Consider the following 26,423-nt stretch of genomic DNA (forward strand, 5'->3'; position numbering starts at 1 on the left):
ACGTCACCACAACCCCCTACAAAAAGAAAGAAAACGAATTTGCGCATCGCATAGTGAGCTAGAGTGAGTTTTGTTCACGCCACATGTAAGGCGAGACCTACGCATTACGTCACTGATAGTGGTAGAGTTCCTGTACAAGCTCCCTGTGGGAGCCAGTGTTGCCCGTCCGTTTTCCACTTGCCACCGCGCCACTTTTCGCCGAGGTCCGATCACGTTAGGAGCAAAATCCAGGTGTCGTGCAGAAAAGCGACCATTAAGGCCGCTTCGCTGTCGTTGCACGCGTTCCCCTGCTTTTGCTTCCTCGTCTTTTCCTGTTTTTCAAGAGAGGAGAAGAAGGAGCGCGCCTCGGCGAATTCAGTCACCTGATGAGCAGAATCCCGGGCCGTGCAGGAAAGCCGGCGCTACGTGGATGAACGCGCAACTCTGGCTCCCGCAGGGAGCGTATACAGAAACTCTAGTTAGTGGTAGAGTTACTGTATACAGTTACCTATGGTAGCAGAGTCGCGCATTCAGCCCCGGCGGGTGGCGGTAGCGCCGGCTTTCCTGCAAGGCCCTGGATGCTTTGCTCGTCATGCGACTGAATTCGGCGAATACCGGCACCGCGCGTGCCGCCGCGTAAGGGAAACAGGAAAGGAAGAGAAGAAGGCGGAAGCAGGGCAATGTACGGCGGGGCGCGTGCAACGTCGGCGGAGTGACCATAGCGCTGGCTTTCCTGTGCGGCGAAGAACTCTGGTAACTGGATACAAGACCGGCTCCAAAAAGGAACGCGCCGAAACTCGACGAGACACGCCGCAGAGAGACAGACGCGTTCGTCTTGGCGTCCCAACGTTCTAGCGTCGCGCTTCTCGTGAGACGCTACAAGAGGCACTGACGGCGATGCTGACGCAAGCTATAGGGTGAGCTGCGTCGATTTAATTTGATGACGTTCGGAAAAGCGCACGCCTCGTCTTCTAGTCGGTATTCGGAGAGCAACCTACTTTTGCAGTGGTCCTGGTGACGTCAGATCGCCGACTTCTGATTGGCTCTAATTGAAACATCATGGGTAGACCTCAAAGCAAGCTGCCCTGAAGTCTGCCCACTATCCTGCAATCAGAGCCAATCAGGGATCGTTGTTCTGACGTCGCCAGAGCCCCCCCCCCCTTTCGTCTGCTACTTTTGCAGAGGTCGCGGTAACGTCAGATCGACGAGTTTTGATTGGCTCTAATTGAAGCATCATGAGCAGGCCTCAGAGCAAGCTGTCCTGAAGTCTGCCTACTATCCTTCAATCAGAGCCAATCAAGGCTCGCTGTTCTGACGTCAGCACAGCCCCCCCCCCCCCCGCCCCCCCCCCCCCCCCCCCGCAATAGAACCAGACGAACTTATGTTCCTTCCAGGATATGAAAGCACAAAATAAAGAGACTCGTAAAAAAAGGATTGAAATATGTAAACCATAATTAAGCCCATATTTATGCAATGGACGTTGTGACTCACCCCTCTTCCGTGGAAGTTGCCAAAGTCCTTAATCTGAATCTTCTTGATCAAGTCCAGGTCTTTGACGATCAACATCGGTCTAGCTCCATTGTAAAACCTACAGTGGATTTCGATGGTGTAGGAACCAAAATAAGTGCTTTACACTGCATAAACCATTATCTGTAATTGCCTATCTGGTTGATCATCAATGTTATTCGCGTCTTATTGAGGATTCCCTACAAAACAAGCTTCATGTTCGTTTTTTTTTTTTCTTCTTCGTGAGGTAAATTAAATATTTTTATTTCTGACAAATAGGCTAATCTGCAAAAATTATCGCTTACCCGACAACGTCTCCATACTTCTTAGTCCATTCTTCGAACGATTGGACTGCTCCCTAAAGAAATGTGGCATAAAAATGCAAATAAGAGCTCGATTCATGAAGCAAAAAGACAGAGTAAGCGAAATTTGCGTGAATCCACTCTCCATAGAGCGCTCAGAAAGCCAAATATTGTAGAACACACAGGGAGAAGAAAAAGTTACAAGGTAAGAATAACTTCTAAAAAATAAAGACTGCGTTCTGACATGATTATCTGACAGTTAATACATCCACCCCATGCTCATAGTTACAACTCAGGTTGGATTTTCAGGCCGAAACAATTTCTTTGACCTCGTCAACCTCTTTATTTCACAATGGATGGCACAAAGAGTGTTCCTGCCCGAAAACAGATACGCAAGCATCCCTCTGGGTGTATTACCACCAGACTTCTCATTCAAGTAGCTGTCACTCGATACCAGGAAAACATATCAATCTACAGGGTGAAACAAGGAGACGACAGGCTCTTTAAATCGACCGGAAAATTCGGTTTCTTAACCTATCGCGATACGACTTTGTGCAGCATTGCCCACAGAAGGTGCTTTTTTTGTAAAATTTGCGAAGAGCGAACTTACCTGAGGAAAAAGTAATGAAAGAAAAGGGCTTAGCTCCTATGGAAACGCAGCGACGCCACCGGTCTGCAAAGAACACGGCGCCGTTTCGCACGGGAGACAAGAGATGGCGCAAGCGGTCGCGACGCCAACTGCCGCCAACGAACGAGCAGACGACGACGAGAGCCGGCCCTTTTGCAGACAAGGAACTGCAGTTCCTTGCTATTACCGCGCCTGTCTTTTTTGTTTCTGCGACTGTCGCCGCCTGCGGAACGCGCGCCGCTTATGAGTCGAAAAGATCGTCTGCTAAAAAGGCCTGCTCTCGGCGCCGTATGCTCATTCGTTGGCGGCGTTTGTTGCGCCATCTCTTGTCTCCCGTGCGAAACGGCGCCGTGTTGTTTGCAGACCGGTGGCGTCGCTGCGTTTCCATAGGAGCTAAGCCTTTTTCTTTCTTTACTTTTTCCTCAGGTAAGTTCACCCTTCGCAAATTTTACAAAACAAAATGCACCATCTGTGGGCAACGCTGCACAAAGTCGTAGCGCGATAGGTTAAGAAACCGAACTTTCTGGTCAATTTAAAGAGCCTGGCGTCTCCTGTTTTCACCCTGTATAATAAAAGAATATAACAAGTACTCAAGACGATATTCTCTAATGTAATTTTCTGAAGACTAAGATAAGGTAATTCAACTTACTTTCTCAATGAGCTCAGGTAGGTTTCCGGAGAACAGATTTGGCGTAGGTCCAGGTATTCCAATTTTCTTGAACAGTGAAAATCGCTTCCGTCTCCACCTGTACAAAGATCATTTCGGCTCCTTTTACACTACGACAGACTTTACAGAGGGTCTTTGGGGAATAACATTTTGACACTTGCGCAACCCGTAAGATGAAACACAGCGACAGCCGAACTGTGGCGTCGAAGCCGCTAAGGTGTCATCTCAGAGTAGATGGACTAAATCAACGGTAAAGGTGTGAACACGCACCATAGAATCCACACAGGTGTTTCGTATTAAACCGAGGAACACACCGAACGAAAATTCCATAGCGTTTTGGAACTAATGAGGGTGTATTAAATAGAGAGCATTTGAGCTGTCTGGCGTAACAGGGGGGCGTGTTTTTGTACGTCACTTCGGTGCAAATAGTCACACGTGCTAAACTAAAAGTGCCGAATAAACAAGGACAAGAAGTAGAAAAGAGGAAGTGCACTCTTAAATGAAGATTTATTGAAACACACAATATTAGTACCATATTTCTGGCTATTCGTTTCGAAAATAAAACTCTGTATTTGTCGGAAGGATTGACAGGGCGGTAACGCACTTGCTTTCCCCTTGCTTTCTGAAGGCATCATGGAATTCTAAGGCAGTTTTGTCTAAAGATTTCCCGAGAATTCTTGTTTGTGCTAATTCTGGGTCACATGGGAACCTGTCCTAGTGCGCAGCCAGATTGCCCGGTGGGGACTATTTTACTGACCATGCATCCGGTCTTGCTTGCTTGTTATCCTGTTATTACCGGCCCGTAGTATGTTTTGACGAAGTGCCGGAAATGACACTTCGTTCCAATCTATAATTAGAACAGCCCACCGGCTGTTCCAATCTATAATTCTTTCAGAAAAAAAGGAACATTTAAAAGTGTAGCTTTTATAGCTTTAAGGTTTAATTATTTTTCTGTGTAAATGACTAGTAGACCTAGGGCCAAAAAAGAAATGTAGTGTAATTATTTTTGCATATTCAAAGCACGTCAGTAACGATGACGAAGAGGAATTTACGACGATTTATTTTCCAGTAACGTTTAGAGGTGGGTAAGTCAGTGGTGCATAGTCAATATATAATAAAACAGCGCAAAAAAGGAAAGGACAAGTAGAAGAACGTACACAGTAACAGCGCTGACTCACGGCTTGCTTTCTTTCTCTTCTTCTCAAAACACATCAACACAAGAAGACAAAAAAATGAAGAAAATATTCCACATGTAGGACATCTTCATTGTCATGTGCCATACGAAATATATTTAACAGTAGTTACCATCAAAAGACAAAGAAGAAAGGGATTTAAAGGGTTGAAAAAATATATACCTATGCATCGTTCCACCCCATGTCCGAGCGAAGCCATAACTAGAGCGTGCACCCCAATGCTCTGTGCGTACCTGTCTCGTACGTGGCCTCGTGGAGTGTATGCACCGTCTTAGGGTGCATGTACGCGCTTGTACCCATGGCATCGCATCCACGGAAGCTGAAACGAAGCATTAAACAAACGTGCCGAAACTACGAGCAAACTCGAACTCTTCACTGGATAGCGTAATTCACTCTGAACTGACAGAGATTGGGACTGTGGAGCCAAATCTAAAATGCTTCGTGACTTTCCCTAGCCATTTCTTGTGAATGTCTAGCCAAACTTTCAATGTCACCTAAGTGACGTGGACAGCCAGAGTTACCCCAATGAACAGCTAGGTGACCCCAAGGTGAAGATCTCAAAGACAGAGGATACTCCCAAGCTCTACCACTAAAACGTCTACCCGTCTGCCCAATATACCCTTTACCATAGGAAAAGGGTATTTCATACACAACCCCTACAGCACATGCTCCATACGTGAAACGATGCTTTATCCTACACACTAAACGTTGAAGTCCTGCTCTCTCGATCGAAGCACACAAACGAGAGAACTTGGAATGCGTTAAAAAGTTTTCAAGTACGCCAAGATATCACACGTCCCTAAAGTCTTTTCAGCGCCTTCAACGTTATCTCGTTTCTGTGCTTCCATTGAGAGAGCAGGACTTCAACGTGTAAGGTGTGGGATAAAGCATCGTTTCAAAAATGTAGCATGTGCTGTCGGGGTTGTTTATAAAATACCGTTTTCCCGTGGTAAACTGCATATTGGGCAGACGGGTAGATGTATTAATGTTACAGCTCGGGGGCCATTCTCTGTCTTTGACGTTTTCACCTTCGGGTCACCTAGCAGTTCATTGCGATACATATGGCTGTTCACCTCGGTTTGGTGACATTGAAATTTTGGCGAGACATTCACAAAAACTGGCTAGGAAAATCCATAAAGTATTTTACGTTCGGCTACCCGGTCCCGATCTCTGTGTCAGTTTAGAGTCAATCGCGCTATGCAGTGAAGAGGTAGGGTGTGTTCGTAGTATGGGCACGTTTGTTTAATGCTTCGTTTCAGCTTCTGTGCGAGCGATCCCATGGGTACAAGCGCGTACATGCAGCCTAAAACGGTGCACACACTACACGAGACCACGTGCGAGACAGGGGCGCACAGAGCATTGGGGTGCGCGCTGTAGTTCTGGATTCGCTCAAAACTGAGGTGGAACGACGTGTAGTTATATATTTTTCCACTTTTTAAGTTCATTTTTATTTGTTTTTTAATGACACTTTCTGTTAGAATTTCTTTTGAATGGCGCATGACAGTGAAGATGTCATATGTGGGATTCTTCTCTTTCCTTTCTTTGTCATCTTGTGTTGATGTGTTTTAAGAAGACAAAAAAGAGGGTAACTCGGGAGTCAGCGCTGTGTCTGTGTCCCCTATTCTACTTGTTCTTTTGTGCTGTTTTTTTCCTTGCGATGGTTAAATTATATGTTTAGAATTTTTTCTCCTGTTCTCCTGCGAAGTTGCAAGGCCCCTAGATTTTTACAATTAACCTGGGAACCTAACGCAAAATGAGTGTACACGTATAGGAATGAGCAGGGGTTTCGTCAGAGCGGATATGAGTTGACAGTATAAAACTAATATTCATGGCGCATGTGCCTCTCGAGGCATAAGAGCGGGGGCTCACAGCTGCGGGATGTTTGCGGCCCGCTTACTGCAGCGTTTCAGGCTGCATGCGGCCCGCGGGCCCCGTGTTTTGAAAGTCCTGGCCTAGTTAGAAAAAAAATTATTTGCTCGGGATTTTTTTCCCGTAGCAGCATGAAACATATCGCCGATGCTATGTTCACGCTGTGCGCCAGGTGGTTCGTGCTCAACATTCAGGAATGTTTTATTGGTTTACGTTATTTATTTAGTAAAAGTAATTGAAAAATGACCCATTCATAGGGTTTAGTAATATCAGGAATAAAAACGTAATGCAATGAGAAATTTTAAACACGTACCTCGGGGAATTAAAAAAAAAACGTTGAAGGTCCTTTAAGAGCTCGTCTACATTTGGTCAGCACTCATGTGTGTGTATGTTTTTTTATTACTTTTATTGAGCTTACCAGCTGCGTTCCACAGCCCCGTACAGCGTTTTGCACGGTGAACAATCAAGGAAAGTATGGTGACGTGCCTTTCCACCTACTTCGTTTTAATTTTCAATATCTAACTTCTATTGGTACCATTAGATGTAAAAAAAAGGAAATTTGTCAACTATCGTATTCTGCGGTTAGTACTATATATTTTGCCAACGTTTTATTATTTCTTCGAACCAGCATAGCGAAATAAAGACTTTTAAAACAAATCTTCAATATATTTTTAACTATAATTTCTCGTGAGGACAGTACCTAGTTGCCATTATATTACCAAACAAAAAGACTGTCATTAAAAATATGATGAGTAGTTTATTTATTATTATAGCGCGTTATTACCTATACCCATTAAAAAGAAAGATGGCAAGCAAAAATTAAAGCAACAATTTGATAATCCTTTATAGAAGCAAAGTTCGACTAACACCAAACAAAAGGGTGGTGCCGAATTCCTGTGCAACCAAGTTCTTCATCAAACACAGTTTTGTTTCATTACTGCATTAACTTGTTGCAATCGACATGACTTAGGTCAACTTCAGTGACACCGTTTTGATCAGAAAGTGTATTCCTACTTGTAATGATATAACAATTACAAGGCCAGCGTCTTTCTATCTTTTTTTTTTTTTTTTTTTCATTCTTGGAAATGCGAGATCGTTTGTTAGTTGCCGAATGCGCATCACTAAGGAAACGTCTGTAACCTACTTGTGCTAAAGGCAAAAATATGTACTCACAAGTAGAACCAGGTGATGATGAAGACAGTTAACGATGTACACACAAGGGCCAACATGTCAACCGGAGCCTCGATGAAAAATCGATCCCGATTATATGGTGGATTCTTCAAACAAAGAAAGGCAGGAAAAAGCGCCGTTCAAAGAAATTGTTTATTTTTATACGTTCATCTTAAAGGGACATTTCATTTCTGAAGTCTATTACATCTTTATATGCAGTTTCTCCGAATGTCTCGCAAATTAAGGATTTAATTACAGATAACTAAAAATTAAAACAAAATTAAAATGAACTGTTATGAACGTCGCATTTCGTAGAGCTGGTAATTTAGCAAAGATAGACCTTCACAATATTAGAAGCAAAGCGATAAGAAATCGTCCACAAAAAAAAAATTTAAGTCCAAATTTTACCAATTTTAAAAATTCGGAACCCTACCAATAGTGTAGCTCTAGTCACAGTTACAGTTGCAGACACGCAGGGCGCTGCTAAATATGTTCATGCTTTTGTATCTTTATCATTCGTTATTTGGCAATCTTATCCCCTAATGCCTCAATCTGATTGGCTGCAAAGCGATAAGAGGACGCTTGAGACTCACCGCGCCCTCCGTTTCTTAAGTTGTCAGCGACTCTGCGGAGCGCAAGTTCGTCTGCTTCCTTCGCAGGGGGTCGTGGTGACGTCAGAACGACGCGGAGCTCTGATTGGCTCTGATTGAAAGATAGTGGATAGACCTCAAAGTCAGCCGCCTTGATGTCTACCCACTATCCTTCCATTCGAGCGAATCAGGGCTCGGCGTTCTCACGTCACCACAACCCCTGCACACGCAAACAAAAAGCAGACGAACTTGTCCTTCGCATAGCCAACATTTAAAAACGGCTATTACGGAAAGAAAGAAAACACTTTGCTCCAAGTTTAGTGAGTAAGTTTACTTACCGTGCGTGGCAAATTAAACACAACAACACGTAGTCGACTGAACGGTACCTGTGTCATAAACTGAACTGCCTAGTGAACAACGAGAATGTTAAAAAAAAGCACCGTATACCTCGGTAAATTGAAGCCGAGCGAAAGCGGAAAATATTTCATTAATTTAAAGCTTCGCTTTGAACGCCTGCTTTATCTCGCGACACGATTTGAGCCACGAACACCTGTTGTATGAACTGGATGTCATAAAAAAAACGACGTTCGCTTGCCTTGTGAACTTAGAAATTACCTTTTGAACATTACAAGGCATTTTTGTGCAATTATCTTAGAATTAGTATCCTTTGCGTCCTATGTTTTTTACAGATAAATAGAGCTACTAGGGATTTTCGTAGACCATGTATTAGCATGTCTACTGTTATTTTACAGACGTTTGTTTATTTAGTTCGTATGAATGTGCAAGATACATTCCTTTTTCCCCAGTGCATCTTTTCTTTATTTTCAACAATCTTGTGTACCTACTGTAAACTATGGTGGTGGTGGCGATAAGGGCCTCGATGAAGCAGGAATCTATTTCGTTTCTACCTCCCTACCGGGCTCGACCCCTGAAAATCCAACAGCGCTTAAATTCGATTTAATTGAATTCACTTCAAAACTAATACTACGTGGGAGTGCTTTTAGCGATCTTGCGACCCGTAACAGGTAATCTTTCCGTATTTGTTTATTTTATCTATATCAATACTGTTTCTGCGTTGAGTTACGGCTGGATGAGCCGCGCTTAAACCAGCGATTTTTTTTTATCGTTTTAAAAGAAAGATGGTGGTTGGGGGCGAAAAGCTGCAGTATGTGGAACTTGACATCACTTGGTTAAGTAGCAGCCTAATTCAGGACCTGCTCTTGTGTAACAATACAACAACATGTTCACAGACGTACTTAAGTGAATCGAACAAAAACGCATGACGCCAGAGCAATCTTGCTATTATACTTCAGTTCCAAACCACACATTTTTCGGAAGTATTGAATGAATGATTGCCACTCACGGTGTAGAGAGAATCGTCATAATTTTATCCATTGGCAAATGATCGCTAAAATTCACCTAGGTATATAGTATATACATATGGAGGTGAAATTTAAAAACCTTGTGCAGCGTCGCTCGCCACCATCCATTTAGAAAATAACTAAACCAATTTATGTCCATCATTCTATCTTGGGTGTGCCTCAATGCTGCTGGCGGCCGCAAAGCGTATATAAATGGACATTTGCTTTAGAGTGAAGCTCTAACAAAGAACAACTGTGTAAGCACAAGGAGACGGCTCTACACTTTCTGTTTTATTTCAAATTATGTCTAAAGTATGACTGAACGTGCCCAGTTAAACAATCATCTTGAGCTGCTGCCTCTAGTTCCTTATGTTTACTGTTCAGTATCAGCTAAAAGCAGTCAACTTTCTTCAGGGCAGCTGAAGTTTCTGCCATAAGTTCATGACATCACTGCCGCGAGTCTTCAACTCAATGTGCTCCTTCAGACGCTTCACTTGCTCTGCGGAGAAATGTGTCGTCCAGTCTCCAATGACACCTTTGCGCACAATGTCTCGAGCTTCCCGATTCTTGTCGGGCTCCCACTGACCAAGAGATCTGCTCGAACTCTTGACCCACTCGGGTATTTTCTCGTCCGGCATCAAAACCCTATCAGGAATCAAATTTCTGTTCAACTCGTTCACGTGTTTCTTCATGACTTCGAAACTTGTCCTCTTAAGAACATTTTCCAGGGCCCTTTCGTCAGTTCGTAGCTTTTTCCCGTAGTCTTCTCCGAGAAAGTCCGCGATCTTCATCGCCCATGTTGCAGTGTCCTCCTTGAGGTCTTCGTAGGTTAAGAAAAGCACGTTGGGGTCATCGCGATGTTCGTACCAGGACAACAGATGGGTGAAGTAGTCTCCAAAGTCCACCTTTCCCGCTAGGAACATTTCGAAGAACTCGTCGAACGTTCCGTCGGAGAAGCGGTACACAGGCCTGTTCCTGGTGTGGTGGAAGAACGATACGCAACAGTCGTACGGATTTCGGCAGATGCAGATGTACTTGGCGTCTCTGGAGTACGGCTGCAACTGGAAAGGCATGTGGGTCTTGATGCTTCCTGGTCTTCGCATGTCTCTCGCGGCTTCCGCGCCTTGCAGCTCCAAAAAGGGCATCTCCTGGAAATGGTCGCTCCAGCTGCCCGGCGGAGCACGGTCGTTGAAGATGTTGTAGACGATGTGTTCTAGCCAGGTATTTCCGCATTTCGGGTAGCTGACAATAAACACGTCTCCAGGCTGGGGCACGTAGTTCAACGCCGAACGGACATTCGTTTCGGCAAAGACCCAGCTAAGATAGTAGCCATCAACTTCTCTGTACGCTGACTTCTCCATGCTGGTCTAGAATTAAAAATAGGTTTTGGGTATTAATAAAATATGGCTACTATTTGGAGAACGGAACTTGTTTTCTTTTAGAAAGGCACCAAGAGGAATACATTGAAGGGGTCAAATAAAGTCCTAATAAAACTGAAAACAACGTACCTAGGGTCCGTCATTCAAACACAAACACACACTCTTGCACGGACGCGGACACGCACCCACGCACAGATCCACACACACGGAGACACGCAAGCACTCACGCAGGCCCACAGGCGCGAATGAACACGCAAAAACAAAAACACGTTAAGTGTCATCACATCCATTGCAAACGCAACACAGCATTGCACATCTTTATTGTATTCTTAAAGGCTTTCGTTCGGACCGCATAATTCATCGTAAGCGTAGAAAAAACAGAAAGCTCAATAAAATCGCCTATAACTAGTGTTTCTTGTTTCGATTATTTTTTCCTGCAAATTCAATTTTTTTTTTCTTAGTTTGGTGTTTTGGGTGCCATGACGTGGAACAAAAAGTCTGTGTTTATCAGGGATTACGTTGAGGAAAACAGGACGCGGCCATCGTATACCCCAACCTCCAGGGAGCATGCGAGTGACTCAAGCATTTTAAAACTTCCCGTTGTAAATAATTTTTTTTTAATTTATACAAAAAAGGGGTACGGTTTTCAAGAAAGAACTAGCCTCGCAAAGAGTACAGTGGGGCTGTGTTACGCACCAACACAAAATGAAGGCGTAGATATACATTTGTATACTCTGAAAGTTGGGTGTTTCGTATGCAAGAACAACGCTAATTCAAAATTCTTCAGTTATTTTTTTTTTCAGTTTTGATAACACTTCTGGGGGCCGGGCGGGAAAGGGGGGGGGGGGAGGGGGGGGGCAGGGGTAGAAGGGCGGAAAGGAGGTGTTCATTTTTTTTTTAATTTACCGAAAACTCATAGAATACTCGCCAAATTTGAAGAGGAAAGAGACCCTTCGAGTCTTACATATAACGTGTTTCTACTGTATGTTAAATATTCATAAGGCCGTAATTGGCGCATCACAACTATGCAGCGATATCGTCGAATCATCTCGAATATAGGGAAACATATCGGTGACTGCAGAAGTGCGTTGGGAGGAATTTCCCCTTCAACCGCATTTTAAAATACGATCAGGTTCTTTTAGGCATGGAAGCTAAAACATGCTGAAACCAAGCTACTTATACTGGAGGCTTTAAATAAAAAGCACTTTTACTTACTGACATAAAAGTGGGTTCGCAGTAGATCGAACAGGTTAGATGGGACTTCACTAAAGCTGCCAGCGTTGTCTCTTCTGCTGGCTAAAATAACAGCTCTTATGAGAGACTTCTAGAAACTTTCTGACATCCGCTGATGTAGGAAAAAAAAATAGTGATTCACTAGGAATATGCTTCAGTGCATGAAGAGATAGTAATAAACCACCGGATCTCGGCCGCATCCTGTTCGAAAAAGGAACAGCTGCTATTCCAACTGAGTAATACATATGCAACCAGAACGTTGTGACTCGTATTTCTTGCACAACTTTTAAAATTCACGTACGTGTATAGAATATATAGCACACAAAAAAATATATATACGGGGTTTTTTCCACCGCAAAGGTTCACGACGTATCACCGAACGCTCAGCCTCTGCCCAAGTGTGGCGCTGGTCAGATCCAAATAACAACATTTCGAAATTCACCGTTAATTTCTTTCTTTTCTTTTAACATTGTTAAGTTACTTTTTGGAAATGTCAATCTAAGATGGGGCCCCATTATATGTAACTGAGACCCTTCAGCGTCATGCACTCGAGGAATTCGTCGACGGCTATTTTTTATTGAAAACTTCAGATAATCACTTCGACAAGAAAGGAGATTTGGATAGGTTAGGTTAGGTTAGGTTAGGTTATGTCGGGTTAAGTTACAAAGTTCAATAGCTGGGTGTACCTGGGGGAAGCTTTAACTTGTCGAAGTCGTCGTCGTTGTTGGCTATCATGAACCGCGTGATGATTGTGCTTAGGTGTGCCTCTTTTTCCAGGAAACTGCAACCTGGGCCCCGGCAGCTTATTAGACCACGACAGGTCTCTGGACGAGAGCGGCCTTATTGCCTTGAGGCACGGTCATTGTCCCGCCAAGTCCAAGGCTGCCGAGGACATTTTCGCTGCCGTCAAGGACGCTTTCCACAACTTCGTTTCTGACTGGGCATCGCGAGGTTCTTGACACTCGCTTGCTGCGCTGCAGGCATTGGTCTCAAGAACTTGTTGAAAGTACCCTCTATGGACAGAGAGACTTGCCCGGACGGAAACGTGATCACAATGAATGTGGCGGAGAGTCGCAAGGATTCAAGCGGCCTTAGGGAAGTCAAGTGTGCAACTTCATTGACAACGCCCTGTACCCGGGACGACAACGTGCAGACAGCTCCGCTAGTGAGGAAACGGTACAATTGCTAGCCGCGCGTGTCGGCCTGGGAGGAAGCGGCATTTGAAGTAATTTTGAGAATAACGAAATCCTCGTAAAGCATATGTTTTCCGTCTTCCGAGACCAGAGAATGGTTTGGGTGCATTATGAGAGTAAGCTACTTACCACCTAGGGCAACACAATCGTAAGCACGGAATTTAGATATACATGCGATCGCAAGTACAACGGTATACTATACTTCAATGAACCATCTGCCAGTGAAGTTTCTCTGCTCGTACATGACTCCGGGTGATTTCTCTTTGCTGACCAACAACACCAAATCAATCACGTGCAGTACCAAGGCTACACCTTACAGCCGTCCTACTCAGTGGAAGACTAGAAGCAGCGTCGTCTAGTCCGTCAATTCTGGCATGATGTTTTATGGCATGAGTGCCGTCGGCCTGAATCTTGACTCGAAAACGGGCATGTGCTTACCTGGAACGGCCATTTCGGACAATACCGTGGTAAACTCAAACCCGACCGAATACACCGCTGTGGATTTACTGGGGTGTTGCATCGGATACCAGGGAACGACCAAGGCCGACACAATTTTTTGCTGCATAGGTGCCTCACGGCACAACGTTCGTCACGACTTCATTCACGGCAATAGGCACATTTTTTGTACTACCAAGTACATCAACACGTACCCATTCAAGAGTCGCATCGGGACACCCATCATCAACTACGAGTACGAGTTTAAGAATGGCTGGCTCAGGACATGTAAGCCCTATCACAAGGAGACTAAGACGTACATCACTGTCCAAGTCGACTCTTTTCCCAAGGTTGCTAGAACCACGAATATAAAATCGGAATTGAAAGGCCAGAAGCTGGTCAACATTAAGCTGCACGACGGGGTTCATTACAGCAAGAGCGACATTCCCATTGAACGTGAATGGTGCCTCTAAGGACGGCACCGTTCACGTTCAGAGATGAACGTTCAAAATCACACGCTAAGAGTTGCAATTAACTAAATCCTTCAAGAAGTGCCCAAAATCTCCAGAAATCACATGGGTATATCCTGCTGAGGTTTACATTTTGGCCCACTTCTAGCGGGACCATTTTAACAAGGATAATTTTGTTCGGGTCCATTTTGTGCATAACCCATTTTGTCCTACACCTTTTAACTACACAATCCCTAAAAGGGGGGGGGGGGGGGCGACAGAAGCGCTTTCCTTTGTTCCGCGCACCCAGTTATTTTCGGTTATGCTGGCACCGGGACACGTAGTCAGTATTGGGGCACATAATCCAGCTTACTGCCCACTTCCTACGTGACATCTGGCAGTTTATTTGTCTATGCAAAAAGGAAAACAAAGGAGTCAATTGCTAGATTTTATAACTTGAAAGCGGGTGTTTTCACGGGTGCAGCAAAGACATATTTGGCGTGCCGTCATTGTAAACAGTTCGTCTTATGAAACGATTGCAATCATTAAAATTAAAACATCCCTCACCAAGAACTTGTCCTCTGAGTTGATTTCGATGTTTCTGGAGCTTTCCTTGCAGAGTTTGGGGCTAGGTGAAAAGGAAAAGGCTCGAGGTAAACACTCTTCCATAGCCTCCTTTATACTGACAAAGCCTGACCGATGGCCACGACACCCGGCCGCCGAAAGTGAAATGTAGAGCGGCAGACAATGGATGAAAGGATGTAACGGTCGCCCCGCTGCGGCGGGACGCCAAAACACGCTTGTCCCGGGCGATGGAATATCCGCTCGTCTTGCGTTCCTGGCGCTATTGCTTCTTTTCTCGCCGGGAAGACCATGGTTCGGGTAATCTCCACTGAAGAAGCTGTGCGCTGACTACAGGCCTCCCTAGAAATGCGCTGTGCTATCAGATCCTCCCGCTCCAAATCTGCGACCGGGCACTCTATGGCTCCGTCGTCGAACTGTAAGGTTTTGTGAGTATAGAGGAGGCTGACACTTCTTATGAGTTGTGAATGCGAAAGCATGGATGTTGTTCTTGCTCGCGCTCTCGTGAAGTGGCCGCGGCGCGCTGACGTCGGCAGTGTTGCCGCTCTGGAGTCTGACCGAGCGAGCTCTGGGAAATATTGGCACACCTTGGTTACGTGAAGCAACCAAGCTGTTTCAATATTTCGTCAAATGTAACCAGTCTCGAAAAAGGCCTTTCGCAGGCCGAAACGTCGACGAACTTTACGAATCTATTTTAAAAACTCCAACAACCGTCTAAATCTGTTTTCTACTGTGTGTGTATATATATATATATATATATATAAAGTAAAAAAAGCCACCGAGGTTCAAACAAACTTGGATAGTTTAATCGGACGTTTCAGAGGGGGACCCTCCTTCTTCAAGCGTGTCATAAAAGTGAATAGGGTTACACGGTGGCCGAGATTCTCACTCGGAGAGGGAGAGGAGAAAGCAGTACATGAAAGGGGACGACAGAAGGCACAACATAACAACACAAGTGCCCCAAAAAGGGACGGCAACAGCAATTATATTTGAAGTTAAGATTTACGACAGGCGGAACACAACGGTGTCCCCAGCCCCGAAGAACCTCCCCCGATGACGGAACTCCGATGGCAGAACCCCAAGGGCAAGAAGCCACACGCGGCCGGCAGAGCGAGGCATCTGGGGCCGCCCCCCGCCCGCCCCGCCACAGGCGAGTCCCGCACACTTGCTCCCATGCCCGTCCGACTCCGACACCGGACCAGAAGCGCCAAAGGGCGCCGTTCACAATACATCTGCTAGACAAAGAGCAAGAGTGGGGCAGAGAAAGGGGGAGGGGATCGGAAGGGGCGACAACTTGGCCGTTCACACGAGCTGTACGCAACTCGGCCTCCCCGGGCTCTCATTAATGCCACACTTGACCGCGTCAAATTTGTATATGAGATGGGCTTCCTTGAGCTCCCGTTCTAGGTTTGATCTAAAGCTGGATTGGAGCAGAATGACAGAGAGTTTGTCAAATGAGTGGTCAGTTTGTGCCAAGTGTTTAGAGAGTGGAAGACTGGGCAATTTGGTCGAATGGGATCGGTGGTTGTTAAATCTCTTATTGAAGGCTGTCATGGTTTGTCCCACATACTGCATCTGACACACCCGACACTCAAGGAGGTAGACAACGTCGGGAGTGCAGCACGTAAGGACCCCGTCGATCCTCATGGTGAAATTTGATTTCGTGCTTCTGGCAGTATTAGTTGTGACGATGTGGGTGCACACCTTGCACCCAGGCTTCCCGCAAGGTCTGCATCCCGAGGAGGAGTCCCGTGTGGTGCGGGAATTAACGAGCATGTCCTTTAGGTTTCTAGAACGTCGGTAAGTGACACGGGGAGGTGATGGAAGTATTTCTTTTAGTCGCTGGCTTTGTTCGATTATATTAAAGTGTTTGCAAAGAATTTTGGTGACGTTTGGGAAATTAGTGCTTTACGTTGGGACGAGGTTAGTTGGCCGGCGATCGTCCCGTGGCGCGGGGCGATCCGCCAACAGTTGGTTGCGGTCAAGTGCTCTAGCTCTATCCATCACGTCTTCAATGACACCTTCGGGTATTTTTGCTGTACCAATACGCCTCGAAGATCTTCAGCGTTTTTTTTTTTTCAAAGTCGACCTGTTCGGAGCAGACTCGTCGGAACCTATTTGCCTGACTGTACGGGATACTGTTTTTGCAATGACGTGCCCAAGCAGCACAGAGTTGGCCAGTCATCGGCCAATGGCTGGCAATGGTCCTTGGCCAAGTGGCCAGACAGTGGCCGGAGACTGGCCGGTGACTGGCTTTTATCTGGCCATTGGCGAATGGCCACTGGCCATCAGCCATCGGCCAAGCATTGACCAATGCATGGCCACCAGACTTGTACGTAGTTCAACTACTCTACTCAAGTTACTGTAGTTTAACTACTTTTCTGAGTAGTTTAGTAACTTTCAATTACATTTTTATTTCGGTAATTAGTAGTTTACTTTAATTACTTTTTCTGAGTAGCTTCTACTCAAGTTACAAATTACTTTCGAATTTTAGTGGTTGTTTTTTCTATCAACAAACATTCCTGCACAAAGGAGATAAGATGTTGGAAAACCAGCTTATATTTGCAGAGGGGGAGCATGTGTCGTAGAAAGAGGGGGAGGGTTAAGAAAATGGTTTGGAGAGTCCGAAACCCCCCCAAACTTTTCACAAGCCCCCCTCCCCCCTCTAATTTACTTTGTACTTTACTTCAAGTACTTTTTAGATGTACTTTACGCAAAACTGTAAACAAACAAACACTGTCTAAAAATTCAAACTCACATAGTGCTAAACCTCACAGTTGAAATGACACATTCGCACGCAGTACATCATTCACCAAGCAAACATGAAAGTACAAAACAATTGGGCACGCACAAGCAGAACCAGCTATTAAAACATTTCGGTGAAAACAAAAAAAAACAAAAAAAAGAAAAAACGATCCATATTTGGTTAGCACGATTTCGCTGACGATTAAAACCTCTGTACTTTCTTTGGACCATAAAAAAACAACCACATAAAAGTAACTTCAAAAGTAACTTGAAAAGTAATTCGCTACTTTTTTACGGTAATTAGTAATTTTCTCAATTACTTTCTGTTTGAGTAATTTCTACTCTACTCAAATTACTTTTGACATCAATACTCAGTAACTTAACTTAATTACTTTTTTTGAGTAACTTGTACATGTCTGATGGCCACTCTCTGCCCACTGGCCAAAAGACCATCGCCAGACATTGGCCATTGCTTGGCCAAAATCCGTGCTGCTTGGGTGGGTGCGAACTGTGATAATGTAGGTATTTCTGGGAGTCAGTAGGCCTTCGATAGAGTTTCGTTCGTAGTTTGTTTTCCTCCACATACATGCTCACATCCAAGAAGCTGACCGACGTCTGTGAGTACTCATGTGAAAACCTAATGCTCGGATGCACCCCATTCAAGCGTTCTATGAAGCTCAATAATTGGTCTTCAGAATATGTCCAAATCAGAAAAATGTCGTCGATAAATCTCTTATAGAAAATGGGGCGGAGGGGGCATGTGTCAATAAACTGTTACTCGAGGGTGCCCATAAAAATGTTCGCTTAGATCGGTGCCATTTTTGTGCCCATGGCTGTTCCATTTATTTGTAGGTAGTGATTACTGTTAAATTGGAAAGTATTTAGCTCAAAGACCAATTTTATGAGTGTTGCAACCACGTCACTATCGGGTGTGTCCAGCCGCCTGTGTTTATCGTATCCAATAGTGCCGTTATACCATCGTCGTGTGGTATGTTGGTGTATGGGGATGAAACGTCTAAAGTTACAAGAAATGAGCCATCGGGAATATTGACCTGCGCCACTTCACGGAAAAAATGACCAGTGTCCCTAATGTACGACGAGAAGGTAGTTGGAATATGTTTGATAAGATTATCTACAAAACCCGAGATTGGTTCTGTTAGCGTCCCAACACCAGATATAATCGGACGACCTGGGTTGTCATTTTTGTGAATTTCGGGTAACATATAGAAACGGCCAGTAGTGGGCTGCGTCTGTTTTAATTCTGCCTGAAGTTTGGGTGTAATTTTGTTCTGTCTTGCTAAGGTGGCGAGCGCCTCCGTTACGATTTTCGTTTTTTTTATTTTATTTTTATTTTATTTCAATACCCTCAGGGCCCATAGGGCTTTACAGAGGGGGTGGGGCACATAAGAATTCACTCAAAAGAAAATACAAACGTAAAAGGCAGTGATTAAAACACAATCAATTCGACAAAATATTAACAAAACCGATTAGTAAGCGCTTCTTTAAATAAATCAAGTGATGGGATAGCTGCTAAAGATGCTTGAACGTGTTTCCACTCAGAAGACGTTCTTGGTATGAAGGAGTCGTTGTATGCTTATGTCTCACAGTGAGGGATGCCGACCTGTGAGACATCAGTGCCCGCAGTGGGGTCGCAAGTAAGGTGTTTGTAAAAGTAAGAATAATTCAGTTGGCGGAGGCCCTCCTTTATGTAGTCCGTCGGAATATATATATATACATAACAGGCGTGGTGGCGGGAGGCTGAAGTCGTGGGTATAGAACTGAGAAAACAAAATATATATATATATATAAATATTTTTTTTCTCGGTTATACACTCACGCCTTCGGCCTCCCGCCACCACGCCCGTTATATATATATATATATATATATATATATATATATATATATATATATATACCTGTCATTATAATTTGAGTCTGCCGACTGAAAACACTGAAAGTAGTCTTTTAGGATACTTAAGTTAATTTCCAGTGTACTGATTTTCATTTACTTTTTACCACGGGGAGTATGACTCCAGTGCATGTACTATTTTTGTACGTACGACTATGCTTTCAGTACAACCGTTTTTACTAGAAGTATAGTTTAAGTACACTTAGAGTGTACATTCGATACGGCTACCACGCTGAAAGTATACACTTAGTATACCTAAGTGCGCTTCCAGTATACCGATCTTCAACTCCTTTTTACCACACCCCAAGATTGGTGGACATCGGCGCGTCCCTACAACTTGCGCCATCTATCGGCTACCAAAAGCGGGGGCCACCGCAACTCAATGGGCGAAAGCCGTTTATATTCACTTACTCAAAAACTCGGCCAATAATCGCTTTGCACTCATTAAGGTTGTGTTAGGTGCGGTGTCCGAACTTTTTGGGAAAAATTTAGAAATCGTACGATCACGTTATACACAGCCAAATGACGATCAAAAATATTTACATTGCGTCTATGGCAAGACCCGAAGAAAAAGACCGAGTTTTAATGAAAGATCGTTGTTCTACAGAAAACGTCCTCCCATACTGGATTGCACTCATCAGTAACAGGTTGCCAAGGGACTCAGCTATCTTTAAGTAACTTCCATTTTTAGTTTAATTAACTTTAAAGTAGACCGCCATTGCTCCGAATATTTAAAGGGAATGCTGCGCAACCTGTTTACGGCTTGCAAATAGCATATTGAAGATTGTGGTGCGCCGAATTAACACATGAGAAAAAAACTTCTTAACCATCACTTTTACATAAACAAAGCCTATAATACCACAGTCACAGTACTCAAGGTTTGAGCCCGGGTTTAGAATTAATAGTTATTTTATCTGTATCTTAGTTCCATTAAAATGTACCACCGTCTTACACGTGGCCGCTGCGTGGAAAGTGGCAAAACACGCAGATACCGCACGAGGTTTGAACCCCTCGTGGGGTTCAAACCTCGGTAAGACAGCTAAAAAGGCGAGATATGGATCTGAAATCCCAGTTTTTCGATGAACGCGCATTCCTATACCCAAAGGCTAGAACTCCTAGCTGTGTCAAACCTTGAATATACCGTAGGCTATATATTTTCCGGTTTTAACCGAAAAACACCGATTCGCATTCGCCGGTGTCGAAAGTATGAAATCGGTTAAAGCCCAAAAACACCGGTTTTTACATATTTTCGAGCAAACGCTGGTTTCTTTTTTTTTTCTTTTTTTTTTTTTCACTGATTAATCCTGTAGTTTTAACCGATAAACATCCGCCGGCGACGAAGATAAAAAAATCGTTCAAAACAAAAATACCCCGGTTTCCATATAATTTTTCTCTAGCAATGTTTTTGTCGTTTTCTTTTTTTCGCTTAAAAAGTCCAACACGAACTTTCGTCAAACACATTATCTTGCCCGGAATCATGCATTTTGCCTGTCTTTCTTTTGTGACCTACGTGTTCTTGGACTCTTGGAGAACAGTAGCTTTCTTCTACTGTTCCCTAAGGCCAGCGACCCTCCTGCGTCATCGACCTTGAAGATTACTATTAGTGGACCGAGAGGCCAGCTACAGCCGGTGCTCTTGTTCTCTTGAGATGACAACCTCCTCAATGCCCTTGTCCTATACAAGTCAGAACGGGAGAATTATGTGAAAGAGATTCAGTAAACGATGTAAATAAAATTTGAACTGTTCTTCGTCTTCAGTGGTTGTTTACGTTCGCAATTTTTCCTCCCGATAATCTCCGTTTTAGCACCTGCACTAGAGAATTCAGCGAAAACCACTGGTATTCTAGAACTAAATAAACACTGATAAACGTCCGCCGATTTTCGTCATAAATAAACACCAGAAAGTATACACCCTAGATATACGATAGTTCCATGTTGCACAAGAGTGTCACGACGAGTGCAAACGCAATTTCTGTGTAAATAAATTAGAGTAGGGTCATAAAAAAAAACGTTCCAACAGCCAAGAAACCCGGGAATTATATCGGAAAGACCACTTCGACATACGTGGAATCGTCCTGCCCAAAGGCTAGAACCCCGAGCCGAGTCAAACCTTGGTTTTAGGATAGTTTCATGTGTGTAAAATAGCGTCCCGCCGAGTGCAAACGTGATTTCGGCATAAATAAATTAGAATCTGGTCATTTAAGAAAGGTTACTCTGCCAAGAAAAGGCGCGAATTATATCAGAAAGACCACTTTTTCGACATACGCGCAATCGTCCTGCCCAAAGACTAGAACCCCGAGCCGAGTCAAACCTTGGTTTTAGGATAGTTTCATGTGTGTAAAATAGCGTCCCGCCGAGTGCAAACGTGATTTCGGCATAAATGAATTAGAATCTGGTCATTTAAGAAAGGTTACTCTGCCAAGAAAAGGCGCGAATTATATCAGAAAGACCACTTTTTCGACATACGCGCAATCGTCCTGCCCAAAGACTAGAACCCCGAGCCGAGTCCAACCTTGGTTTTAGGATGGATAGTTTCATGTGTGTAAAATAGCGTCCCGCCGAGTGCAAACGTGATTTCGGCATAAATAAATTAGAATCTGGTCATTTAAGAAAGGTTACTCTGCCAAGAAAAGGCGCGAATTATATCAGAAAGACCACTTTTTCGACATACGCGCAATCGTCCTGCCCAAAGACTAGAACCCCGAGCCGAGTCAAACCTTGGTTTTAGGATAGTTTCATGTGTGTAAAATGGCGTCCCGCCGAGTGCAAACGTGATTTCGGCATAAATGAATTAGAATCTGGTCATTTAAGAAAGGTTACTCTGCCAAGAAAAGGCGCGAATTATATCAGAAAGACCACTTTTTCGACATACGCGCAATCGTCCTGCCCAAAGACTAGAACCCCGAGCCGAGTCAAACCTTGGTTTTAGGATAGTTTCATGTGTGTAAAATAGCGTCCCGCCGAGTGCAAACGTGATTTCGGCATAAATAAATTAGAATCTGGTCATTTAAGAAAGGTTACTCTGCCAAGAAAAGGCGCGAATTATATCAGAAAGACTACTTTTCAGACATACGCGCAATCGTCCTGCCCAAAGACTAGAACCCCGAGCCGAGTCAAACCTTGGTTTTAGGATAGTTTCATGTGTGTAAAATAGCGTCCCGCCGAGTGCAAACGTGATTTCGGCATAAATGAATTAGAATCTGGTCATTTAAGAAAGGTTACTCTGCCAAGAAAAGGCGCGAATTATATCAGAAATACCACTTTTTCGACATACGCGCAATCGTCCTGCCCAAAGACTAGAACCCCGAGCCGAGTCAAACCTTGGTTTTAGGATAGTTTCATGTGTGTAAAATAGCGTCCCGCCGAGTGCAAACGTGATTTCGGCATAAATGAATTAGAATCTGGTCATTTAAGAACGGTTACTCTGCCGAGAAAAGGCGCGAATTATATCAGAAAGACCACTTTTTCGACATACGCGCAATCGTCCTGCCCAAAGACTAGAACCCCGAGCCGAGTCAAACCTTGGTTTTAGGATAGTTTCATGTGTGTAAAATGGCGTCCCGCCGAGTGCAAACGTGATTTCGGCATAAATAAATTAGAATCTGGTCATTTAAGAAAGGTTACTCTGCCAAGAAAAGGCGCGAATTATATCAGAAAGACCACTTTTTCGACATACGCGCAATCGTCCTGCCCAAAGGCTAGAACCCCGAGCCGAGTCAAACCTTGGTTTTAGGATAGTTTCATGTGTGTAAAATAGCGTCCCGCCGAGTGCAAACGTGATTTCGGCATAAACGAATTAGAATCTGGTCATTTAAGAAAGGTTACTCTGCCAAGAAAAGGCGCGAATTATATCAGAAAGACCACTTTTTCGACATACGCGCAATCGTCCTGCCCAAAGACTAGAACCCCGAGCCGAGTCAAACCTTGGTTTTAGGATAGTTTCATGTGTGTAAAATGGCGTCCCGCCGAGTGCAAACGTGATTTCGGCATAAATAAATTAGAATCTGGTCATTTAAGAAAGGTTACTCTGCCAAGAAAAGGCGCGAATTATATAAGAAAGACCACTTTTTCGACATACGCGCAATCGTCCTGCCCAAAGACTAGAACCCCGAGCCGAGTCAAACCTTGGTTTTAGGATAGTTTCATGTGTGTAAAATGGCGTCCCGCCGAGTGCAAACGTGATTTCGGCATAAATTAATTAGAATCTGGTCATTTAAGAAAGGTTACTATGCCAAGAAAAGGCGCGAATTATATCAGAAAGACCACTTTTTCGACATACGCGCAATCGTCCTGCCCAAAGACTAGAACCCCGAGCCGAGTCAAACCTTGGTTTTAGGATAGTTTCATGTGTGTAAAATAGCGTCCCGCCGAGTGCAAACGTGATTTCGGCATAAATGAATTAGAATCTGGTCATTTAAGAAAGGTTACTCTGCCAAGAAAAGGCGCGAATTATATCAGAGAGACCACTTTTTCGACATACGCGCAATCGTCCTGGCCAAAGACTAGAACCCCGAGCCGAGTCAAACCTTGGTTTTAGGATAGTTTCATGTGTGTAAAATGGCGTCCCGCCGAGTGCAAACGTGATTTCGGCATAAATAAATTAGAATCTGGTCATTTAAGAAAGGTTACTCTGCCAAGAAAAGGCGCGAATTATATCAGAAAGACCACTTTTTCGACATACGCGCAATCGTCCTGCCCAAAGACTAGAACCCCGAGCCGAGTCAAACCTTGGTTTTAGGATAGTTTCATGTGTGTAAAATGGCGTCCCGCCGAGTGCAAACGTGATTTCGGCATAAATGAATTAGAATCTGGTCATTTAAGAAAAGTTACTCTGCCAAGAAAAGGCGCGAATTATATCAGAAAGACCACTTTTTCGACATACGCGCAATCGTCCTGCCCAAAGACTAGAACCCCGAGCCGAGTCAAACCTTGGTTTTAGGTTAGTTTCATGTGTGTAAAATAGCGTCCCGCCGAGTGCAAACGTGATTTCGGCATAAATGAATTAGAATCTGGTCATTTAAGAAAGGTTACTCTGCCAAGAAAAGGCGCGAATTATATCAGAAAGACCACTTTTTCGACATACGCGCAATCGTCCTGCCCAAAGACTAGAACCCCGAGCCGAGTCAAACCTTGGTTTTAGGATAGTTTCATGTGTGTAAAATGGCGTCCCGCCGAGTGCAAACGTGATTTCGGCATAAATGAATTAGAATCTGGTCATTTAAGAAAGGTTACTCTGCCAAGAAAAGGCGCGAATTATATCAGAAAGACCACTTTTTCGACATACGCGCAATCGTCCTGCCCAAAGACTAGAACCCCGAGCCGAGTCAAACCTTGGTTTTAGGATAGTTTCATGTGTGTAAAATGGCGTCCCGCCGAGTGCAAACGTGATTTCGGCATAAATAAATTAGAATCTGGTCATTTAAGAAAGGTTACTCTGCCAAGAAAAGGCGCGAATTATATCAGAAAGACCACTTTTTCGACATACGCGCAATCGTCCTGCCCAAAGACTAGAACCCCGAGCCGAGTCAAACCTTGGTTTTAGGATAGTTTCATGTGTGTAAAATAGCGTCCCGCCGAGTGCAAACGTGATTTCGGCATAAATGAATTAGAATCTGGTCATTTAAGAAAGGTTACTCTGCCAAGAAAAGGCGCGAATTATATCAGAAAGACCACTTTTTCGACATACGCGCAATCGTCCTGCCCAAAGACTAGAACCCCGAGCCGAGTCAAACCTTGGTTTTAGGATAGTTTCATGTGTGTAAAATGGCGTCCCGCCGAGTGCAAACGTGATTTCGGCATAAATAAATTAGAATCTGGTCATTTAAGAAAGGTTACTCTGCCAAGAAAAGGCGCGAATTATATCAGAAAGACCACTTTTTCGACATACGCGCAATCGTCCTGCCCAAAGACTAGAGCCCCGAGCCGAGTCAAACCTTGGTTTTAGGATAGTTTCATGTGTGTAAAATGGCGTCCCGCCGAGTGCAAACGTGATTTCGGCATAAATGAATTAGAATCTGGTCATTTAAGAAAAGTTACTCTGCCAAGAAAAGGCGCGAATTATATCAGAAAGACCACTTTTTCGACATACGCGCAATCGTCCTGCCCAAAGACTAGAACCCCGAGCCGAGTCAAACCTTGGTTTTAGGATAGTTTCATGTGTGTAAAATGGCGTCCCGCCGAGTGCAAACGTGATTTCGGCATAAATAAATTAGAATCTGGTCATTTAAGAAAGGTTACTCTGCCAAGAAAAGGCGCGAATTATATCAGAAAGACCACTTTTTCGACATACGCGCAATCGTCCTGCCCAAAGACTAGAACCCCGAGCCGAGTCAAACCTTGGTTTTAGGATAGTTTCATGTGTGTAAAACAGCGTCCCGCCGAGTGCAAACGTGATTTCGGCATAAATGAATTAGAATCTGGTCATTTAAGAAAGGTTACTCTGCCAAGAAAAGGCGCGAATTATATCAGAAAGACCACTTTTTCGACATACGCGCAATCGTCCTGCCCAAAGACTAGAACCCCGAGCCGAGTCAAACCTTGGTTTTAGGATAGTTTCATGTGTGTAAAATGGCGTCCCACCGAGTGCGAACGTGATTTCGGCATAAATAAATTAGAATCTGGTCATTTAAGAAAGGTTACTCTGCCAAGAAAAGGCGCGAATTATATCAGAAATACCACTTTTTCGACATACGCGCAATCGTCCTGCCCAAAGACTAGAACCCCGAGCCGAGTCAAACCTTGGTTTTAGGATAGTTTCATGTGTGTAAAATGGCGTCCCGCCGAGTGCATACGTGATTTCGGCATAAATGAATTAGAATCTGGTCATTTAAGAAAGGTTACTCTGCCAAGAAAAGGCGCGAATTATATCAGAAAGACCACTTTTTCGACATACGCGCAATCGTCCTGCCCAAAGGCTAGAACCCCGAGCCGAGTCAAACCTTGGTTTTAGGATAGTTTCATGTGTGTAAAATAGCGTCCCGCCGAGTGCAAACGTGATTTCGGCATAAATAAATTAGAATCTGGTCATTTAAGAAAGGTTACTCTGCCAAGAAAAGGCGCGAATTATATCAGAAAGACCACTTTTTCGACATACGCGCAATCGTCCTGCCCAAAGACTAGAACCCCGAGCCGAGTCAAAGCTTGGTTTTAGGATAGTTTCATGTGTGTAAAATGGCGTCCCGCCGAGTGCAAACGCGATTTCGGCATAAATAAATTAGAATCTGGTCATTTAAGA

At 44.1% G+C, this 26,423-nt stretch overlaps 2 protein-coding genes across 2 annotated transcripts in view; both read right to left on the minus strand.

Annotated features, from left to right (window-relative positions):
- Positions 1–7,373, minus strand: part of LOC120836688 (cytochrome P450 3A6-like) — a 34,287-nt gene extending 26,914 nt beyond the window's left edge. The window contains exons 1-4 of the mRNA XM_042294421.1: positions 7,318–7,373; positions 3,065–3,161; positions 1,791–1,843; positions 1,471–1,567 (exon numbers count right to left, since the gene is read on the minus strand). Of these exons, the coding sequence (XP_042150355.1) occupies positions 1,471–1,567; positions 1,791–1,843; positions 3,065–3,161; positions 7,318–7,373 (303 nt within the window). The remainder of the gene's footprint in view (positions 1–1,470; positions 1,568–1,790; positions 1,844–3,064; positions 3,162–7,317) is intronic.
- Positions 7,374–9,675: 2,302 nt separating this feature from the next.
- Positions 9,676–10,626, minus strand: LOC120836690 (sulfotransferase ssu-1). The gene has a single exon (XM_040205702.3). It carries the CDS (start codon positions 10,624–10,626, stop codon positions 9,676–9,678), a length of 951 nt encoding a protein of 316 aa, XP_040061636.3.
- Positions 10,627–26,423: the final 15,797 nt, after the last annotated feature.

This window comes from Ixodes scapularis, unplaced genomic scaffold (genome assembly GCF_016920785.2).
Source record: "Ixodes scapularis isolate PalLabHiFi unplaced genomic scaffold, ASM1692078v2 PGA_scaffold6__148_contigs__length_123643588, whole genome shotgun sequence".
In the NCBI taxonomy this organism is placed as follows: domain Eukaryota; kingdom Metazoa; phylum Arthropoda; class Arachnida; order Ixodida; family Ixodidae; genus Ixodes; species Ixodes scapularis.

Coding starts and splice junctions, on each gene's coding strand:
- LOC120836690 (XM_040205702.3), bottom strand. CDS start 10,626: ATGGAGAAGTCAGCGTACAGAGAAGTTGATGGCTACTATCTTAGCTGG.